The sequence below is a fragment of the Amaranthus tricolor genome, chromosome 8 (genome assembly GCF_026212465.1).
Source record: "Amaranthus tricolor cultivar Red isolate AtriRed21 chromosome 8, ASM2621246v1, whole genome shotgun sequence".
In the NCBI taxonomy this organism is placed as follows: domain Eukaryota; kingdom Viridiplantae; phylum Streptophyta; class Magnoliopsida; order Caryophyllales; family Amaranthaceae; genus Amaranthus; species Amaranthus tricolor.
The window spans coordinates 27,431,480-27,454,539 of NC_080054.1; the positions used below are offsets into that span (position 1 = coordinate 27,431,480).

Here is a 23,060-nt window from a genome sequence, read left to right on the forward strand (position 1 = left end):
TAAATAGAACATTGCCTTTTAGCACAAGTATTAAGAAATATGATTGTCAATTGTGTAATGTCTACAATTCTTTAAATAATAGTGTAGGTAAAAAGTTAATAGTAATATATAAAGTGAGAATAAAATAGGGCTAAAATAAAAAATTATTTAATTACTTTTAGTAAAAAAATAATATTGTAAGTATTATGAAACACGGAAAAGACGAATGTGTTGCAAAGTAAATTGAAAGGGAGGAACCGAGGAAGTAGTAAATTGGCCAAAAGGTTTCTTATGTCTGAGTTATGCCTTATCTTAGTTCGGCGGCCATTGGAGACGGGTGTACTAGAGGATGAGGGATTTCAACATCAATTGAAATGGAGCCATTTTTTCCGATGATAAGTATAACTAATACACACCCTATTTCTTTCTTTCAGTAACCACCATTACACTTATTTTCCCTCTCCTACAGTCCAACTCTTTCTCTCTCTAAACCCCTCCTTTCCTGAACAAATTGAGCACTGGTTTGAACTGAAATTTGTTTATTTCCCTCTCTTACCTCCCCTTTTCGGTAAACCTTGAATCTTTTTTTGCAAAACCCTTTGAAAGAATTGTTTTTGAGTAGTTCTGGGCATAGCTGTTTGATGAAATAACTCTTAATTTAAGTACATGAAACCTTAAAATTAGGTGGGCAGGGAAGAAGATATGCTAATTTTGGGCTTAATCTAACTGTCTTTAATGTTGTTTATTTGGAATTGCATCTGGGTTTTTTTCCTGAGCAATATGAATTCGTCATTCTTATCTTTGTGATATACTTGTATGTTGGATTCTTTTTTGCAGTGGGTGGGCATGTTTCCAGCTGATCATGCTAACTTGTGGATAACTTAGGCTAAGGTAATGTAGTCCTTCAATTAGATAGGATATTATTGTAAGATATAATATTAGTGTTTGAGATGATATTACTTTATATTTAATCTAATACTTCATTCAACTCCTTGTTTGAAATGCAATACAATGAGAAATCAACATTTTTGGAGCTTCTTTTATACATATACATTGTGTAGTTTGTAATATAAGATGTGATGTGTTTTATGTTGGTTGTCACTAATATACCGTATCGTTCTTTATCTGGGCTTGGGACAAGCGGAGTTGAGGCTTTGCATTGTTGTGTTTCATTATGTTGTTTGTAGTTATAATTTTTCATTCTTATTCATTTTTGCTACTTTTTATTTATGTTAAGTTGGAAACTATGTTTGTTACCAGGTTGGAAATAACCTATCATTTATAAGGGCATGGGCAGTTCTAGGCCCATCCGAGGTGCCCAACTGCGTAGGGCCCCTAATAAACTAGGGCCTTGTATATTAAAAAACTCTGTAGTTCATCAAAAAAGACTCAAGCGTAGCTTAATTGCTAACCATCTTGTGATATTGCTGGTTAGGGATGAAAAATTTACCAATGTTAAATTTTTACAAAAATTTTAGATCTTGTTTTATCATTAATGGTTGACGAAGGGCCTCAATGTACTAAACTTCAAAAAGTAAATAGGGTCCATATACTCTTTGCTTCGTCCCTGAATTTCCTTTCATCTACCTCCAAACCCCGCTTAGGTGGGAGCCACTAATGGCATTGCGGTGATAAATTGAGATTCAATGTTGCAACTCCTTTACCAAAATGTTGCTTCTATGCGTTTTTGCATTGTTGTAGATGGTGTGTCCAATAAATTGCCATTACAATTGTTTTATAAGAGATAGTAGATGGAGTTATTACGATGCAATGTCAAGGGTGAAACCTCGATCTCCACTATTAATTCATGTACATGACAAGCATTATGGAGCTGTCTTGGGAAGATTATGCACAAGGTTTCGTTTACAAGGTCCACTAATGCAGGAGCAACATCTACCTGTTCAGCCTTCAGTAACTGCTTTGTCAAGAGGTATAATGGGTGTGATTGTTTTTGGATATACAAAACCTTTTTCTTGTAGTAGGCGGCTGAACACTTAATGCTTTCAGCGCTTTGACAGATCAAGAAGATATAGTGGAATTCTTTGAGAGTGAAAAGCCCTTTTTAGATGATCTTATAGTTACCAATGGATACTATTATAAAAGCCAAGACACCGAGTGTTTGACTGACGAGGGTGGCACCTTTTCGCAAAGGAACCAACTTGTAGAAGAGCCCTGGCTGTTGCAGCCATGTGGTAATTTTGACTATGACAAAAATAATTTTCCTCATGTTCATTCAAAGAATTTAGATGAAGATTCAAAATCTCGTCCGAGTGTCTATTCTGAGCTGCAATCATCTACAAATGATCGTAGATATGGTTCCAATTCTTTCATCGAAAGTGAAAAAATATATAATCATGTTGATGGAGACTTCAGTTCTACCTGGTCTTTCTCAGAAAGAGATCATCCTGTTGAAGATCCCTGGCTGCTATATCCCGTTGTCATTCCTTCCAAAACTAGTGCGAGTTCAGCTGATGGAGCTCCCATCAGCAGGGAGCGTTCTCATGTAGACAAAACACACCTTCTAGAGCTTCAAGAACAACACCATCAAATATCAGAAAAACTGCTTTCTGGAACAGAGAGTAATCTCCTTCCACCGTCAGCTTCAGTTTCTACTGAGATATTAATAAACTGCTCTATTTGTACAATGCAAAGAATAGCTGTGCTTGAAGACAGGAATCTAGTCGAGCTATTATTGGAGCCAGTCAAAAGTAATGTGCAATGTGATAGTGTTTACCTGGGGGTTGTCACAAAGCTTGTTCCTCATATGGGTGGTGCATTTGTTAATATAGGGAGCTCTAGACCGTCCCTTATGGACATAAAGCATAATAAGGAACCTTTTATATTTCCAGTATTTGGTGGTTCTTCAATTGAAAACGATGAAACTTGCTTTCCATCATTTGTGCTTGAAAAGAACTTGGATGTTACTAAGCTTAAACAGGCATTCCTAGAAGGGGATGATGAACTATCTGATGATGATGCAGAGGTCGATTTCGAGGACGATGAACTCGAGGAACATGAAAATGAAGATTACATGGATCTCGAAGAAGTCAAAACAGGAAATCTGACTGGGGTCAATATTAATGAAACTGGACAAAATCTTGAGGGCTTTCCGTATCAGTTGAATGGGAATGGGAGCCATTCAAAAGTTCAAACTGATTCCCATCTTGCGCAAAGGCGTACAAGTACTAACAACATTTACAATGCTGAAGAAAAATGGGCTCTTGTTCGTAAAGGCACCAAGATATTAGTACAAGTTGTGAAAGAGGGATTAGGTACAAAAGGTCCCACATTGACTGCTTATCCAAAGCTCAGAAGCAGATTCTGGGTAAGAACAATAAAGTTCTTACCCCAAGTTTCTCGATGTTGATATATTTTAACATTGTAGTTGTGTTCCTTTGAGAATTTATTACCCTTTAATCTTTTGCTTAGGTATTGATCACTCGGTGCAATAGTATTGGAGTATCCAAGAAAATTTCTGGAGTCGAACGCACACGCTTGAGAGTCATTGCAAAATCTTTGCAGCCCCGCGGTTTTGGTGTTACCATCAGAACTGTTGCTGCTGGTCACTCTATGGAAGAATTGCGAAAGGACTTGGAAGGGTTGCTGTCTACCTGGAGAAATATCGTTGAGCATGCAAAATCTGCAGCACTTGCAGCCGATGAAGGTGTTGAAGGGGCTGTACCTGTGATTCTGCACCAAGCAATGGGGCAGACACTATCTGTCGTCCAGGATTATTTCAACGAGAAGGTTTGATGCGTCTGTTAAAAACGTCCATATAAACTCTCTTCTTTACTCTCATCAAAACATAATCTTTTGAGGAGCCAAATTCCAAATTTCATGTGCTTTGTACGGTGCAAAGCGTTTTGTTCATGATCAAAATTTGCTTGCATTTTGTTCAGGTTAAGAGAATGGTAGTTGACTCCCCAAGGACATACCATGAGGTATGACACTCAATCCTCAATTTTCCAAAAATTGGTTGATTCCCCTAGTATATTTCTACTTATTTTGTTGTTATCGTTGGGTTACAGCCCAATTCAAAAGGTGTAGACAAGCTCAAAGTGTTAGTTATTATCGGTAATTGGCAGAATTGGTTGGTGTTAAATAGATTGCTTATGCTGCCTAAAGTTTGGTATTGTATTGTTCCGGAAATTTATTTGACACCTCTTTATTTGCATTGGGAAATAGTATCAGGGATTTTAATTTCGTACGTTTTAATCCTCCACTATTTATGGATGAAACAAGGCATACTTTCAACATAATTCTGAATAATTCTCCTTTCAGAATACATAATTAGGTTCATGAAATTCCAAGTTCTTTTCTCATCAAGGTTCTTATTTAAAGGAGGTGTGAAGCTTTCAAGAAACATTATTTTGCCTCTGCGAAGTGATTTTCTTGCCCATCATGTAGCGTAAAATTTCTTTACATAGTATGACTATCCAAATAAATTAGTTTGACTCTGTCTTTTCTTCCAGGTGACCAATTATTTGCAAGATATTGCCCCAGAGCTTTGTGATCGGGTTGAATTGCACAGGAAAAATGTTCCATTATTTGATGATTTCAACATTGAAGAAGAGATCAATAACATTCTCAATAAAAGGTTAGGAAATCTAGGGTCAAGTTTACTTTGTGTAATCCTTATAAGTGTAGTATTATCCTCAACTAGCTCTTTTTGTCGTCTTGCCTTTTCAAGTTTGAATTGCATATATCTTGACATCTGTATGGTCTTGTAGCTATTCGTATTTTCTTGTTATATGAAATAAATTCTAGTTCTTCTCATCAATGTTATAGGAACTAAAGCAATTGAGCTAGAAGTTTCCCAAATAGCTGTACTAGCACTCTGGAAGCACCATATCTTCTGAAGGATGGCTATCTATTCCCAATACTAGATGATAAAGGCTTCTCAGTATATTGCATAACTTACTTTCTCCATCCTTGAATGAACTGCATGTAACATAAGTCAAGCAATGCGCATAAACAACATTCCATACAACACTCCATTACCTCAATGCCATTAAGTGCCACCTCATGTTGTGTTTGGGGGATCCGATGTACGCAACCTTATCCTTGTTAGTGATAACTCTATCAAAGAGATTGTTTCCAATTGACCCTTGGTAGCAGTTATCATGTGCAACTTCACATAAACAAGAAGTTCACATGATTTAGTGAGCCATTTTACTAATCCATTATAATATGAAACCAAAGAACTATATATCTTTGGTTCCATCGAAATAAGGGACACATGGAAGTAAGAGAGCAAAAATGGAGATAGAGGGAATAACAAGGACTGGCTTGTGTAGATGTCATTATTAATCACGGCCCTCGTCTTTCTGCTGTCTCATTTTGGTGACAACACGTTGACCCCAAATTATGTGTCAATTTCGTTGATCCAATATTAGGAGAAAATTAGCCTCTGTATTCCCAACTTGTGTATATGCATTGCTTTTCTGCAATTTAAAAAACAGTCACGAGTAGTTTTAAACTACTGTAATTTATTTATTTTTATTATTATTATTAACATCATTAAGCAAAGCTAAGTATGTTGGGTTGTGCTAACTACAACTTGTTGACAGAGTTGCTCTTCCAAATGGAGGCTCTTTGGTGATTGAACAAACTGAAGCGTTAGTCTCTATTGATGTAAATGGAGGACATGGAATGTTTGGTCAAGGTGCCTCACAAGAGAAAGCTATTCTTGATGTCAACCTTGCAGCTGCGAAACAGGTGTGTAACACCTTATTGTATTTATTTCGTGACAAGTGTATCATAAGTGTGCTCGAAATTGGAATGATGCGTTTTTTTTGTTAAGCAATTTCAAATGAAGACGTGAACTTACAAAACTATTAATTACATAAATTATGTAAACTTCAACCTTTAAGTTGCATTCGGGTTTACAAATCAATGTGCTTATTTGCGTTATTGCTAGACAAAAGTGCGAGTTTTGGGATTCATTTACTTGCACAATTTTTCCTTCTAATCTAGCTTTTTTTCCCTTTTTTTATGTTTTGAGGTAATAATGTTGAATAGACTTCATGCTAGAATCAAATTTTCTTCCGCAATGGTGTTACACTAATAAAGAAATAGTTATGACATTCTGTAAGCCTTAGGATTTATAGCAAAGATAACTCACTGTATTTCTGAAGGAAAGTCAAAAGTGATTGTTTGACTATCCTTATCAAAGATGGTCCTAATATTAAACTTTTCCACTTAGATTGCCAGGGAATTGCGGCTAAGGGATATTGGTGGAATTATCGTGGTAGATTTTATTGATATGATGGATGAATGTAAGTTCACTCCTTCCATGATTCTTCACTCCCTTCAATGTACTTTTGTGATTTGCAACTTTGTATGCACTATAATTGGCGTATAATGGTTTAATAATTATATTGCAAACTTCGGATACTGGATATTATTGTACCGAGGAATGAATAAGGAGCGTCCTCATCCGGGATTGTATATTGATAATATACCAGAACATAGTGTTAACTTCTATTCTATTTTACTTTGTTGGAATGCGGACTATTGTTTTTCTTTATTTCTTGTAAACGTTCCTTTTCAGCTTGTTTTCCCCATGTAAACAAAATCAAATGCCAAAACAAATTTTTTTTTTTCTCCCCACTCATTTTATTTTCTTTCATCTTGTAAAGAATTTAATTATTTATGTTCAGCAAGTGAGATAGATCATAATTTAGACAGACTAGCGTCTACTTTCCAGCAAATCAGTACAATTCAATATATTATCTTATTTGTCAGTTGATTTGTCAGTATTCTGACTAGTGTCTTTCTATCCAGCAAATAAAAGATTAGTCTATGAAGAAGTCAAGAAGGCAGTTGAGAGGGATCGCTCCATGGTCAAAGTCTCGGAATTATCCAAGCACGGATTAATGGAGATCACCAGAAAGAGAGTATGTTTTGATCGTTGCTACCTTTTTATTGTCAGTCACATTTATAAGCTAAAGTGATCTGTTTCAACCTTCTATTGTTCAACCTCTTGGCAATTAAGAGTATAGAAGAGAATTCCCAAAGGTTGCTTCTATTTATTAAATAGTTGTGACAGTATTCAAAAGATTTGTTTGGTTCAAACAAGCGGAATCAAGTAATGTCGTTAAATCTAAAAATACTTGACATGGAACATTAATTTTTTTCCTTACACCCGAACAGAACATTATGACCTCTGAGATACAAAGCCATTATAAAAACTCTTTGAATTTTATAATTGCTAAATGCAGTTTCAACTATATATCATACTCCCTCCTATTTTACCATTAGTCCCATTTATTTTTCGTCAGTTGTCACTATTCACTTATCACTCTTAATTTGTATTTTATTCTAAATCTATAAGTTAAAACATAGTCGTGTGGGATCTTGTTTGATGTCTCAATACAAGGATTATTAATATCAATTTTTTATAATTTATAATTAAGAACAATTAGAGATATTAAGGGTTAAAATATTGTCTCGACAAGTGTGGAAAATTAAATGAAACTAACGGTTGAATAAAAGGTAGTATAACTTATCTACAAGAGCTTAGTTGTATCTGAATACAAATTTTCAATTCCGATAAACCAAAGCACCATGTGGAAGAAATATTGTATTAGGAAAAGATCAATAATTCTTATCAAGCAATAGGCCTACGTCGCTACAAATTTCTTCTCAGCGTATCTATTAATTTTGTTTGTGGTTGAAAGTTGAAACATTACAAAATCAATAAATCGTTTGAAGATCAAGTTGAAGTTCTCGTTGAAGTTGATGCTTGATTTATATCATTATACAAATTCCTGTAAATTAATGTATATTACACATATGAAATGGAAGCTCATATTAAGTTTGTGATTTTAACGGAAAAAGAAAAATGGATAAGAATAATTCCCTGTCAAAAGTTAACTGTGTAATTGATCATCATTGTGACGATCTTTTGTTTTATTCTTGACATAATTTGAACAGGTACGTCCAAGTGTGACATTTATGATAAGTGAACCATGCATTTGCTGCCATGGTACCGGCAGAGTGGAAGCTCTAGAGACATCCTTCTCAAAAATTGAGCATGAAATTTGTCGCTTGCTAGTAAGTACAGCTTTATGTTTTTAACTTTTTTTGCCCTCTTTTAATTAAGACGACTATTCACTTTGTACAAACACGTGTTTCTGTTAATAATTTGTCACAAAGGATTGACGATAACCGTAAGTGTTTGGATCAAAAGATAAGGACGGATTGCCTGTTCTTTCTGATTTCTTTTCTCTGTAGTCATTTATTCGCAATTTTATTTTCCTCAGGCAACACTGGACCAGAAAGCAGATCCTGAAAATCCGAAGTCTTGGCCAAGATTGTTGCTCAGAGTTGATAGTTACATGTGTGACTACTTGACCTCTGGGAAGAAGACTAGACTTGCAACTTTGAGCAGTTCTCTGAAAGTCTGGATTCTTTTAAAGGTATGGTCGATTTGCAATTATATTTGCTCATCGACTCTGAACTTTTCATAATTTGGTTGCCGACACTTGGTTTTTGGAATAAGCTTAATATCTTATTAGTATTGATGGATGTTAGTAAGGTGTAAGCCGATACCTTCAGACACATGATAGTTGCAGAGTAGAGAAGTACTGACCATTCATAGTCATAGTCTTAGTTAGCAATCCAGTATCCCACACAAGTCATGGTCCGGGGGGAGAAGGGTAGCAGTCAAATCATACGCGTGCTCCCTCCAAGGAGTGGGCAGGGAGAAATGCACGCATTCGGAGTACTGGCCATTGTCTTTCACTAATTGTAATAGCCGATTGACAGAGCTTAATAGTTAATGTATATAGCTGACCATAGTCTTCCGTTATCAACTCCAGTTTCCTCGTAATTATGGTTTAGACATGAATATAATTGGCCTATATACCTGGAATACAAAATTCAGAGACTGACACCGACACTGATGGAAACAGTTTAAGGTAGAAACGCCGTATGCAGGTTCTTAACACTAGGTATGTTTGTGTTGCGTTTAGTGTTTTAGAGAAATAGCATGAATAACTGAAATAAATCGAGATGTGGATGATTTGTTCGAAGTTCAAACTTCAGTAGATACGTAACAATGTGAGTTCAACTGCTGTTGCTTGGAAAATGATCATCGGTTGCATGGATTTCTTTGATAGGTTGCAAGGAATTTTACAAGGGGTGGATTTGAAGTGAGATTGTTAGGTGATGAAAAGGAAAACGATAATCAGCAACAATTTGGCATGGCCACTTTACCATCTGAAACCGAGATTTCATTAGTATCCACCAAAAGAACCAAGCTGTTCCCTGTTAAGAGATGGAAGACAGGAAGAAAAGTCTAATCACATTTCGATTTCATCAATGTTTTTCCTTGTCATGAGTGGAAAATTCTAAAGGCTTTGGATTCATTCGAAGATAAATGAATAATCAACGATGAACGAGAATCGGAGAATAATGACTTGAAGATTTTTTACGGAGTCGAATTGAGGCTGGCTGGTTGAACATCCATTTCAATTGCGCGGAAAAAATCCAACAAACTCAAAGCGAAGAATTTCTCTTCTTGCTTTTGTTTGGCCTTCAGCGTTTACATGGAGCTTTAGCTGATTTTTATGAGATTTGGAGTGCAGATTCTGGATCAAATTTAGCTTCAATTTTGTGATTAGTTGAATGTAGTGAACCATGCACAGGATGGCTGGCCAAGATTTTGTTACTTGTAAATCATTGGGGTTTTATAGGAAATGCTATTTTATATTGCCTCTATCTTTTTGATTTTGCTATATAATATATTTTAAGAGCATAATGATTTAATGAAGTTAAAATACAATATTAAAACATATATTAATTGGCAAAGACGCAACTTTAAGTTTGTTTTTAACATTATTACTTTAAAATCAAAAGCAGCTTAATAAGATTTTCTTTGTATTTTTCTCAACAAAATGTCTAACAGTCTACAATGAAGGGAGGGGTTTAATTTTATATAATAAAAATTGACAAATATGATGAATCAGACTAAAAAGAAAATTTAGGTAAATTTTATGAAATAGAAAGTAGTATATCAAACTATTGAGTCTCTGCCCTAAAATAGTTTCCTTTATCTAAAATGATACAGTATCAAAACTATTTCTACAAACAATCCAACGAATTTAAAGATTAGTTTAGCACCCAAACTTTCCAGCAAGTCCAAAACATCAACTGAAATCTAAAGGCTGGAACCGCTGTGAGAATTTGCACAACAGGACAATACAACAGCTAACCAAATGGGCAATTTACACTGTTTTTGAATTACAGATCCCAACCATGCAACAACCAAGGAGTATGGAACTTTACAGTGTTTCCAAGAGACAATCTTCAATACTATAGACGCAATGTCAACAACAGCGGCAGCGTAAAATATCAGAACATGCACGCGGTCTGCTCTTGACTTCGAGTTCTTCAGCTGTAGGCAGACGTTCTAGATTATATATGCTTATTTGAGCACAGCAGCAGTTGTACAGATTTCGGCACATGCCATTACTGAAAGGATACACTCTTTCAGGTACAGCTCTGCATTTCATACGAAATTTGTTCCGTGAATATAATACTGAGGACATCAAATAAAGGAATGCAATGCTGCAAGATTGTTGATGAAACAAGGCTGGATGATTCTTAAATATTGATGCTAGATTTTTGGCATCAGAAAATAATTGCTGAAAATCCACATTAAATACAACATATGACACCTAATCTCAAAGCCTATACTGCAAGTATCAGATTCCAGAGATAAAGACTGAATTCTCCCTCTATGATTGTGTTAGTATGCCCTTTTCAACATTAAATACACATACTAGTTCCTAGAAGATCAATGCCCGAGCCAAAAATCAATTCATTTGTATTGTGCCATGGTATTGTTTTGAGGGGCAAGAAGTTATTCATTTATTCAATCACAAGTAAATTTAGTTTCATAAAAAACGTTTTAGTAGTGAATCAAGATGTTCATATCCAATATGTGTATTAGCCGTCAAATGAAGACACTTTATCACACTTTCAAGGAAGAATATACTAACCGCATGTAAGGGATACGTCTACGCCGTACAAGTTCATATGTAGTTTGATTTGTCAGAGCAAGGTAACTACAGAGATATAGAATCATAATGTCATCATAAAAAAATAATAAAGATACCATTATCAAAGGAGAGGATACAGACTCGATAGTAAAAAATCATTAAAATAAGAATAATAATGCAGCATTTATGTACTGACCTGTGAAATAAAAGCAAAAGCACTAGAAAGATCAATACTATTGACAAAGTGATGAGCAATATTATCACTATTGCATCCACCCACCTGACAGACAGAACAGAATACTCAGTACAAAATGATATAGTGCAAATGCGCAAGCATTAAATCATAATGTTAACCTATTCGATGTCACTAGATAACTATTTCGCACCCATTCATCTATCTCCGGAGCAACTAAATATTCAAATAAATACACCTCACATTTACCTACCAATCCTTCATCCCGATGCAGCAAATAAAAGGTCTGATTTCTAAGAGTTCAAATAATTCTACTTTTAACTTGAAAAGCTAAAGCCTATTTCTTTTCATCTTACAAAACTTAGTTTCTGATTTTGTATTGTGAAAGCTCCGACAATTACTGATAACCAACAAATTTTGATAGTATCAGATGAGTTCTAAAAAATTCATAAATAATTTAAGGTGAAAAGGATGTTTAGAGCTTCTAGCCCTCAATACTGCATGGTACTCATAAGAAAGTCCACCAGATTTGAAATATATCAACAGTATTGAAAGATGAAGAGACAACAATAATGCCATAATCCCACAATTGAAAGAGGCCAAGAGACTGAGACGTAGAAATAATCACATACCAAGATCTAGATATGCTAGCCTTCAGACATGAAGCATACAAAATGCCAGTCCAAAGGCACAATGCCGTCTCTTCACAGATGTACCACCTTCAAAAGTTAAAAATCATGGTTAATCATGGAATATACGTCTGGACTCTGGAAAATGCAGAACGTACACTCTTTTTTTACTAAACCTGTCCACCTTGAAAATAGAACAAGCAAAAGCAAAAACCATTCATGGTCTTGGCCCATGAGTTTTTGTAACCTTGGCCACTGCATTAAAGTGATCAATCAAAAACTTCTCTATGACTATACATAGGCTGGTACATTTTCATAAAAACTTTACAGGAATATTAGAAGCCTATGGCATCCGATAGGTATAATGTTACACAGTAATACATAATGTACATCAAGTAACTTAGAATTAATAGCAAAGGGATTCAGATACAGAGATATTATTAAAGGATCCTATCTTTAGTATAATGCAAGATATTGCCTGCATTACCATATTACTGTAAATGTTTTTGAGCTTACGGCGACCTAAATAAAGGCCGAGACAGCCGCAAAAGCAATTTTGCAACTATTACCATGTCCATGACTGAAATTGTATATTTACACTATGATCCAAGGAGAACACAAAAGCTAAAATTGATAAGAAGCAAAGAATTTTGCAAAATTGAGGTAATTGCATGAAGTATATAAGTAATTTTGCAAAGAATTTGATAAGGCTCAATGTTGGAACACCACTAGAGATCAGGGCAGCAGTCCCAAACTTCTGCTTTCTTAACGTATGTGAGGCATAGAAAAGGACACAGGGGGACATTACAGCAAAGAAGTCAGTTACAGAAATATGCAGCAACTCTGGCATAAGGAATTCTGAGAAATGTTACCTATTTACTAATCTCCAAGCAAATAGCCAATTGAATAAAGCGAATTATGACCAATTAAATAAACTTGGTAGTAAGCAATAAGCACCCTTAAAAGATGTAATAGATAGCCTAAAAAGTAAAAACAGCAAGCTAAAGGGATCCATTAAGCCTCTCTTTTAATACTAGTCATTTTCCTCAACATCTTAGTACAGTATTCTCTCCCGTCTTTCTCTAATCTTCTTCTCTTTCTTCCTCACGTTCTTCTCACTCTCTGCTTCATCGCTTTTTACTAATACTTCTTAACTGGCAGAGTAACAGAAACTGTTTCTTTCCAGCAAAACAGAAACACTAACCATAAAATAGTTCAAATAAATAATGTCTTTGTCAACTATCCAGAACATATATAGAAAAAATACTTTGCATATAATAAAAGACCTTTTACTCACCAAAATCGACAATGATTACCCTGGCCTATGCATGTTCCAAGCCAATCACAATGATGATCAAACCGAAGGACACACTTATTACAATCATGGCAATGCTTTGCTCGAGGAGGCTGCATGAATGTTGCAAACAGGTCAATTACGACAACAGTGTGGTGGAAGCTAAAATAAGGGAAACAGTCACAAGGCATGCAAGAAATACAAAATAAAATTGAACAGCGAAGCACGCTCTGCGGTAACACTATTCTAGAGTCTAGACCATATTATGTGTTAAGTAATGAATTGCAGCACTAGCTAAACTGGATTCTGATCCCTTTTTCTAGTGCCATGCATAAAATTATGTGTTGGTAAGGGAAACAGTCACAAGGCATGCAAGAAATACAAAATAAAATTGAACAGCGAAGCACGCTCTGCGGTAACACTATTCTAGAGTCTAGACCATATTATGTGTTAAGTAATGAATTGCAGCACTAGCTAAACCGGATTCTGATCCCTTTTTCTAGTGCCATGCATAAAATTATATATGACTTCATCAAAGCTTCAAAATGCAGATGCTTGGTTGTTCGAAAACCTTGGTCATCCTATTAACACCTCCATTGGGCTTGTAGCGCATTTGCATCAAGTATGAACCCAGCGGCCAGCTCCTTGTTTATCCAAATACTATAACACTCCAATATTGTTCAAGAAGAATACAACTAGTGGATAAAGTAGAACTGCTAACTTACTGCTTTATACCAGACTTATCCAAATTTATTGTCGCTTTATACCAGTTTTATGCTGCTTTATACCAGAAATAACTAATAATGTTTCCAGATAAAGCATATGGATGCAATAGAACAAAAAAAAAAAAACAAAGTGAATCTAGAAACTTTAAAAAGTGAAGTTCATCCACAGTTATCACATATTGGTAATTAAATTAATCCAATAGAAGCAGGATAGTGTTACCTGTAAAACATGACAATACGTGCAAGTCAATTGTCTGCCAAGAAAATGAACAAACGCAAAATAAGAAGGCATATCTCAAATCCTAAGTTAGAATGGCAACAAGTAAATCAGAAAATGAGTTCATGCATGAGAAGAGAAGACCAATTATAATGTCAAAATCAAACTCAAAAGAAAAAAAATTTCAAAAGCTAGCTTAAAGACCACTTAGGTTATCAAGCCGCTAAAGCCAAACTACTAAAGTTTAGAGTTCTCACTATACATATGTTGTGAGCTTGTGATATTCAATTGCAAATCAGTATTTGTTATTAATTTCAATTATTCCTTGTGATTTCTTGAAACATCGATGATCGATAGCATGCAAAAAAATTAAAATACAATTCGGAATACTAAGTATTTATTACGCGTCAAGTGCCATATAATACCATATATGGAAACAACTTATATGCTAATAGCAATCAAGAAAAGTTACCAATAAAGAAAAAAAAAAAACAAATATAGGCTTACCTCATAGAAGATCTAGGAGGATACATCTCCATTACTAGCTTGGTCCAAGTTGCATTATTTCCAAGGAGGCTTCGTGCCTTGGGATCTCCATCCACAGTGATAACAAAACTCTCATTTTTACTTGTTGCAGGTTGTCTTTGCTTGATTATTATAAAGGAAAAACATTTAGATTGCCAAAACAAAACAAGTTGACAATCTTAATAACACAAAATTTCATGCACTTTTAGTCCTTTACTCACTCAATTCTTATCAATTCAATTACATACAAGATCAATATAGGACCCATAAACACTGGATGAAATGAGCATAAGTGAAAATTAATGCTAAGCATATAAAAGAGTTGAAGTGCTGGAATAGACATACTTTGAGCTTACAAGAGGAGCCCAAGAGTTCCCTTCTTCAACCACCCTTATTGCATCGAGCACATAACTAGATAAACAGGTTTACAAGATCAATTAAAAAGCATTTGACACATTTAAAACATGAAGGGGAAAATAACTACATTTTTGAATTGGAAAATAGTAAATTACCCGGGAGAAGAATTAGATGTGATGAAATATTGTATCAAGGTGACCACAAAAAGTAAAAGGTATAGTCCAGTGTACCTGGAATCACGTACCAAGATTTATCATTCACAACAGATATAATTAACAGTTTAGTTATAATCAGCAAGAACCCTTCGAAATACATAAGTCTCCTTTATTGGTTCCAATCATAGGAGTTCAAAAAAGTCCACAGCAGGTACATTTCATCACCAACCAAGATCAAAAAGAATAATAAGCATGTTTATGATACAGAAAATATACATTTATGACACGACATCCTTCAACAATTGGAAGTAAATTGTGGGCACAACGAACATGCATTTTATCCTCAATAATCAACACTTTTAGAAACATAGTAAATTAAGCAAACTTCAATGTGCACATGAAAATACAAATATTGCAAGTAAAAAATAATGGAAGTATAATGTTTTATCCTAGTGTTTAGGATCAAACATAAAAAGTGCCCCTACCCTGATATGTTTTCTTTGCTTAACAAATCTAACCTATAGAATAAGCTAAAACTAGAATAAGCCAAGCAACTCAAAGGTACATCTCCTTCCCTGATTTGTTTTCTTTACTTAACAAAAATTCATAAATAATATACAGAGCAAAATATAGGCAATTAAATGTAGGGTATGTTTGGATTGGGCCATTTCATTTGAATTGATGGAATTGGCCCAATTCCATTGTTTGGCTAAGCCGAAAAATTGAAATTGGAATTGGCCCAATTCCAACACAATTCCAACCCAAACAAAAAACAAACTCTTCATTTTCAACCCATACCTTCCCTAATTTCAATTTATATTCATTTGGGAATTCAATTCCAATATTTTCCAAACAACTATGTGGATTTGAAATATAGGAATTCAATTCTTTGATTTACAAACGAGATTGAGGAAATGGAATTAGAATTTAAATCCATAATTTCAATTTCTTGAATTGAATTACAAAAATTCAAATGAAATTCGTGTTTCCAAACGCTACTGAAGGAAATACAAAGACTATCATTAGCGAACGAAAAAAAAAATAGTAGTAAAATACCAAGGGTGTCTCTTAGCAGTTTGGATTAGATCATGTCGATCAACAAAGAACAGAATAGTAACATAGATAAGATGAATCATGACCAGAGCAATCTTCAAACATAATGAAGATCTTCGAACTGAAAAAAAAATTCAAATTCAAATTCAAACAAACATTCAGAAAAAACATCGTACATCTCTTGAGAGATAAGATTATTTAAAAATAAGGAGTTGACCTGGATCATGTAGACAAGGGAATGAGCTTAAGCATCGATCAGAAATTCGATCGCGAAATTCCCGGGAAAAGGGTTCCGCCATTAATGAACTTGACAGTCACATAGAAGAACAGTGGAGAAGGATTGTTGCAATTTCTAGGGTTAGTGGAATCGATAGAGGAGAAAATTGAGAAATCCAGAGAACAGAATTGAAGGAGATTGGGATTTACGAGAGTGAGGGAATGAGTGAAGTATGAAATTGAATAGAAAGAAAATAGTTGTCTTAGCAATTTCTACCCCTTGTTCTAATCCGAGTCTAACTCGTCGTTTTGATCTTCATCTAACTCTTCTCGTTCCCTCTGCCTGATCGATATTTGAAATTATATATATATATATATATATATATATATATATATATATATATATATATATATATATGGGAGGGATCCATTGAAAAGGGGTTAAAAATAACAAGGGTAAGAAGGTCTCTACATCCTTGATTTCACTAAAATAAAAAAAATCTATGGTCATGATTGAGCCAAAAACTCATTATTGTAAAAATAACTATATTATACAGAAAGGTAACTATGAAATAATTTTTAAAATGTTCTTAATTTATAACATTTTTTATATATATAGTAACCAAACAAAATCAAACAAAATCAAACAAAAATCCTTCTCACCCTTCTCATTTTAAAATCCTTCTTATTTGATCCTACATATATATATATATATATATATATATATATATATATATATATATATATATATATATATATATATGATCAAATAAGAAGAATTTTAAAATGAGAAGAATGAGAAGGATTTTTGTTTGATTTTGTTTTGTTACTATATATGTAAAAAATGATACTATGTTATAAATTAAGAACATTTTAAAAATTATTTAATACTTACTTATCTGTATAACATAGTTACTTTTACAATTATGTGTTTTTGGCTCAATCACAGTTACTTTGCTTATTTGATTATATATATATATATATATATATATATATATATATATATATATATATATATATATATGTATGTGTGTGTTACATTAGCGTAAGAAATAGTTTTTAAAATATTTATTTACACAATTGATTAGAGTAAGTTGAGTATTCCTTAGGAACAGAAAAAAGGTAAGTTAATACTCCTAGTGACTCATCGATATTTTAATATTTGTTTATACTACAGTCTACATACGCTTGACCAAAGTACGTCCGAGAAATCCTCAAGGGCAAAGAAAAGGAAAAAAGGAAAATTAATCCTTTTATATGGCTCATCCAAGTAACACATGTACTAAAAAAAAAATTCATTATTATTTCCACTATTTAATATTGATTATCAAATAGATCGTTATTGTAAATGTAGCTTTCAAATTAGATTGACAGACTTAAAAAATTGTATGAGATTCATGATATACTTATAAATTGGATATGAGTATAAATTTAACGTGTATCAATTAGATATTCATACATAAAAAGTTTTTATCGATCATGACTCATAAGTAATAGTTTGGTGATATACATGAAGTCTAATATACTTCATATCTACTCGCCTCACCTCATATTTCTCCATCTCATGGATCATACACATACACATATATTAAATGAGTTTCTTTATTCATATTGATGGTTCTTTGAAGTTGAAAAAAAATTGACAATAACACACATTTTATAAAATGCTAACAATGTGAATATTATAATTATAGATTAATTTCAATTTAGAGATTAACAATTGTCTAGTAAAATATCAATTTATTAATTTTAACAAACATTTTTTAAAATTTTTATATATATTCCTAAAATAAAGGTCATCCACCAAAATGAAACAAAGAATAAAATTGAACAACAAAAACTAACATAGACTCTATGAGACTTTTTTTTCTCTCCATTTTGCCCCTCCCCTAATCAATGTCAAGAGAACTAAACAAAATCAGAAATCCTTGCAATTGCAAATTTCCAACAATTGATTAAGACCATTGTTGCATTGCATGGTTCGCCATTATTATGGAGCTTTGACCAGGTTCGCCATTATTATGGAGCTTTGACCTGGTCCGCCATTGTTGCATTGCATGCTCAGTCGTTTACCCAGATTTAGCAATGGATGTCACAAGAAAGGTGCTATGCGGGAATGATTTGTTCAACCCAGTAATAGCAATGGGGTTACAAGCTTCTTTGCTTCTTTCTGTTTCTCATCTCCTTCAGATTGCTGTTAAGTCTATTGGCATTCCCACGCCTATTCCTCAAATTACTGTATGTCTTTTTGTTCCTCTCTTTAATATGGTATATTTATAATTGGTGCTGTTTTTACAGTATAATTTTGGTTTCTTGTCTTAAAAGTTGTAAATTGTTCATTGATATTTGATGGGATTATATGATTATTTTATGATATCTTACATAATACATAGTCATGCAAAAAGGAAAACCAACGCTAGGAAATGTGATTTTGAGTCTGTTGTGGGTGTAATTTTGATTCATTCGTCATTGTATTCATACCCGATATATCCCGCTCACATACCATAGGGTTTGGAAGGGGTAGAACAAAAATGGAAAAAACGCACAACCACATGCTTGACCGAACCGGTGTAACATAATTTGCCAGCTTGAGATTAGCTCAAAATTTTAGGAAAAATAGTCCAAAATGATCATAATTTGATTTTTTGCAATTCGCTATTGGCAGGGAGATTAGCGAATCATGTTTCATTGGACCGAACCAAACATACTCGAAATGATCAACGAGCACGAGCTGACTTACACATGCTCTAAATGTCTAACATATACTCCCTTCATTTTGTTTGAATTTTTCCACTACAAGAAAACTTACACATGGAAACATGGAGGGAAAAATTCAACAAGATGGAAGAGTATACCTATTAGTTATGAGATGATTGGTCAATTTGTTCTTAGATGCATAATCTTTAATTGCACGTAATATTAGTATTTGCAAGTCATTTTATTGATGAAAAGTAATAATTTTGAACATGTTTGAAATCGGGGCCAGTCTTAGGCAATGGCAAGAAGGGCTTGTGCCCAGGACTGACGAAAAAATTAGATAGGTTTTGCTTATGTATGGAATTTGAGACCTTATGTACTTAAGATATTAAATACTCATTTCATTCTTCATCTATTTAAGATGTATTGGTGTGTAAGATTTTTTTGATATTACAAATTTTGTATATTTATTAATCTATATTTAATATATAAATAAAGCCCATAATATATTTTTCGCCCCGGACTCCTAAAATCTCAGGGCCAGGACTGTTTGGAATGTTGTTCAGCTGCAATTCATTTAAATGACCTGAAGGGGTACGGGGTATGGATTGTCCGTTACCTTTCCTCACCCAAACCCTGTTTTCGAGCGGGATATTGGGTTGATGATGGTGTTAGGAACGTTCTCCATCTGCAATTCATTAAAACGAAATTCTAATGCTTAATTCATAAAACAGGCTGGGTTATTGATCGGTCACTCACTATTATCAAAGATAAAGCCACTAGAAAGTTACTTCATCCAGTCTAATTCTGCAGACTACTACAATGTATTGGCCTTTTTCGGTAGAACTTGTGTTGTGTTTTTGATTGGCCTAGAGCTGGATATTGCCTATATGAAGCGCTATTTGCGTAGTGCTAGTATTGTGACACTTGCTGCGTCATTACCATGTATCATCATCTCAGGAGCCATCTCAGTCTTTATGTTTCAGTATTTTATAAAGAAACAAGAAAACTTTGCGACATTCTTGTTTATTTTTATGTTATCGGTTGCAAACTCCGCTTCTCCTCTAGTTATCCGCTTCATAGCTGAATTAAGATTGGGAACTTCTGAATTTGGACGTTTAGCAGTATGTTCGTCGTTGCTAAATGATATCACTTGCATATTATGCGGGGGTCTAGTGATGAAGACTGTAGAAGACGGTAAATTCAAATGGGGGGAATGGATTTGGTCGTTGCTTTTCACGGCTATAGTGAGCTTTGCAGTTAGACGCGCTGCCCTTTTACTTAACAAGTGTAGTCCAGAACGCCAGTACTTAAAGAACACCCAAATCATACCTTTATTCCTTTTTGTTCTGCTTAGTGCAAGTTTTGTCGATAGATGGGGAGCTGCGAATAGCTTGTTGACCGCATTGGTTTTAGGGGTTACTTTCCCTCGCCAAGGAAAAACTGCTCGGACTATGACTCACAAGCTTTCTTACGCTGTTTATACCTTTGTGCTCCCTATTTACTTTGGCTATACTGGTTTTCAAGCTAACTTTGCGGATGCCGCCATACTCAAGAATTTTGTCGGGGTTATTGTGATTGTAACATTAAGCATCAGTGGCAAGATTTTAGGTGCTCTCATTGCTTGCCAATACTTGAAAATTCCATTAAAAGAAGGGATAGTTCTTGGTTTGCTACTTAATCTAAAAGGTCATTTTGATGTTATGATCTTAGGCGCTGTCCGACTAAAAATAGTAAGCTTCCCTTCTTATAAAATCTGATATTAGTATATGAGTTCATATATGCTTGCAGTGGAAGTTACACCTGAACTGTCAACACCCTTAAATCTTGATTATATTGCAGGACTGGAATAATAGTTTTATCGAGGTGATGCTGATGACGACCATACTCAATACGCTAATTTGTGGGATTGTGGTAGCTTTTATAGTTTTGAAAGATACCCGTACGTTTGCTTACAAGGCAATTACCCTTCAGAAGCAAAACCCGGAAAAAGAGCTACGAGTGTTGGCTTGTGTTCATGGTCCTCGTAACATTCCAACTATGGTTAAAGTCATCGGATGGTTGAGCTGGTCAAAAGATTTACCGATATGTGCTTACCTTATGCACTTGGTCGAACTTCTCCCAAAGAAGAGGACTAGTAAGATGTATCACCAATTAGAGGATGATGAACTTAGTGATGATGATGCTTATGGTGGAAATGATGCAGTCGATATCAACGATGGTGTGGATGCCTTTGTAACCAAAACGGGAATTTTCATTCGTCAAATGAAGTCGGTTTCCTCTATATCGAGTATGTTTGAGGATGTGTGTAATGTAGCTGTTGATTTGCGAGCGTCACTTATAATTCTCCCTTTCCATAAACATCAAAGAATCGATGGGAAAATGGAAATTAGTAAGGATGGCATACGTGCGACTAATCAAAGGGTGCTTCGGAACGCTCCTTGCACAGTCGCTGTTCTTGTTGATCGAGGACTCGAGGGCTCCTCACAAGCACCAGGTTTGAAGACAATACCACATGTTGCAACATTATTTTTCGGTGGCCCTGATGACCGCGAGGCATTGTCACTTAGTACATATATCGCGTTGCACCTTGGCATGAATCTTACCGTCATTAGGTTTCTGAAAGCATCTACTATTGAAAACAACGGACTAGAGAGAATCAATGTTTCATCACATGGAAACAATCAAGTTTTAATGGCAATGCCTAGCTGCGGAGCTGAAGATGAGGTGGACAATGCCTATTTGGAGGATTTCTACAACAGGTACTACATACTCTTCTATGTTTTTGTCAGTAAATTATTTGTTTAGTTCTTTTTACTAGCAACATGGTGTTAGAGTATAGAACTTATCCTAAGTCCTCAACCGTCAGCTTAAACTTTTGGTTGAGTTGGTTATTTGACATAGTATCAGAAGCCAGCGTGACAAAAGGTTATGGGTTTGAATCTCAACCACCCCTCCTTTAAAAGTGGAATATTCAGCAACAGGTATGAGAAGGGCCTTTGAGCACCCGCACTTCTTGCCCTAAAGGTTTTCTTGTGAGGAGGCGTGTTAGTATAACATATTCTGGGGCCTTAACCATCAGCTTAAGCTTTTGGTTGAGTTGGTTCCTTGATAATTGACACATAAAACCATCATACATGTAATAGAAGTGTATAAAAAGCTAATTAACTTTGTAAAATGGTTATAAGGTACGTAACCTCGGGTCAAGTAGGGTACATAGAGAAACATGTGAAGAATGGAGCTCAAACTGCTATAGCCTTAAAAGACATTGTAGAATTGTATCAATTATTCATAGTTGGAAATGGAGGACGACGGAATTCAGCTATAACAAATGGTATGAGTGATTGGGAAGAATGCCCGGAATTAGGCAATGTGGGAGATCTTTTGGCCTCAGCAGAATTCGATCTCAATTGCTCTGTTTTGATTATCCAACAATATAAGCCTTCATTAGACTGAAAACTTATGTTTATAAACTGATGGAGATTGTTATATCAATGTCACATGATGTACTTATCTCCTTGTAAATCACAAATTGGAAGAAGTAAATAATGGTCTGTTTTGAGCCATTTTAGAACATTTTTGAGCGAATTGTGAATTTAAAAAGTAAATTAGCTGCAAATAAGGAGTAAGTTACACTGTGATACGTTTCGTGTTCAGAGACATACAGCTACAGTCTGAAAGTCATATCTTGTCTTTGGATTTAGCCTTACTTTTGTCTAAAATTCATGTTATCATGTTCCTTTAGACATTAGGAACTATAGATTAGCTTAGTGTTTTTAGATAACATAAATGACATTAGTTCGTCCTTTGATGGTTTTGTATTTAGTATTGTTCGTAGAGGTGGTAGTACCATCGTAGCGATATGATAGCTAGATAGGATACCGGTGATGTTGTTGAAAAGATTGAACCCTTTCTTCTCGGCCTTCAGACCTTGGTGGATCTTGACTTATCCTAACATACATTTAGGTTTCTTTCAAAAAAAAAAAAGATAGGGTTAATTCATTTAGAGTT

General features: G+C 34.6%; 3 protein-coding genes across 7 annotated transcripts; 2 read left to right on the forward strand and 1 right to left on the reverse strand.

Annotated features, from left to right (window-relative positions):
* The first annotated feature begins 222 nt into the window (after positions 1 to 222).
* On the forward strand, positions 223 to 9,705 carry LOC130821819 (ribonuclease E/G-like protein, chloroplastic). 4 transcript variants are annotated; one of them, XM_057687611.1, is made up of 13 exons: positions 223 to 378; positions 817 to 870; positions 1,681 to 1,909; positions 1,998 to 3,304; positions 3,409 to 3,726; positions 3,879 to 3,920; positions 4,452 to 4,576; positions 5,550 to 5,697; positions 6,185 to 6,257; positions 6,766 to 6,878; positions 7,918 to 8,037; positions 8,247 to 8,402; positions 9,105 to 9,705. In XM_057687611.1, exons 3-13 carry the CDS (start codon positions 1,681 to 1,683, stop codon positions 9,285 to 9,287), a joined length of 2,814 nt encoding a protein of 937 aa, XP_057543594.1. In that variant the 5' UTR covers positions 223 to 378; positions 817 to 870; the 3' UTR covers positions 9,288 to 9,705. The 4 variants fall into 4 exon arrangements, with proteins under 4 accessions (XP_057543594.1, XP_057543593.1, XP_057543592.1 ...); XM_057687610.1 differs by having other exon boundaries at positions 226 to 663; XM_057687609.1 differs by having other exon boundaries at positions 226 to 547.
* A 312-nt stretch (positions 9,706 to 10,017) lies between these two features.
* Positions 10,018 to 16,697, reverse strand: LOC130821820 (protein S-acyltransferase 10-like). Of its 2 annotated transcripts, XM_057687613.1 has the most exons (11): positions 16,354 to 16,697; positions 16,140 to 16,257; positions 15,084 to 15,158; positions 14,917 to 14,982; positions 14,554 to 14,688; positions 14,050 to 14,083; positions 13,108 to 13,217; positions 11,814 to 11,900; positions 11,185 to 11,268; positions 10,989 to 11,054; positions 10,018 to 10,488 (listed from the first exon to the last, which is right to left on the reverse strand). In XM_057687613.1, the coding sequence occupies exons 1-11, from the start codon at positions 16,433 to 16,435 to the stop codon at positions 10,314 to 10,316; spliced, it is 1,032 nt and encodes a 343-aa protein (XP_057543596.1). In that variant the 5' UTR covers positions 16,436 to 16,697; the 3' UTR covers positions 10,018 to 10,313. The 2 variants fall into 2 exon arrangements, with proteins under 2 accessions (XP_057543596.1, XP_057543597.1); XM_057687614.1 differs by lacking the exon at positions 11,814 to 11,900 and having other exon boundaries at positions 16,354 to 16,691.
* Positions 16,698 to 18,432: 1,735 nt separating this feature from the next.
* Positions 18,433 to 22,505, forward strand: LOC130821745 (cation/H(+) antiporter 2-like). The gene is made up of 4 exons (XM_057687529.1): positions 18,433 to 18,590; positions 19,784 to 20,782; positions 20,892 to 21,811; positions 22,238 to 22,505. Exons 1-4 carry the CDS (start codon positions 18,438 to 18,440, stop codon positions 22,503 to 22,505), a joined length of 2,340 nt encoding a protein of 779 aa, XP_057543512.1. The 5' UTR covers positions 18,433 to 18,437.
* Positions 22,506 to 23,060: the final 555 nt, after the last annotated feature.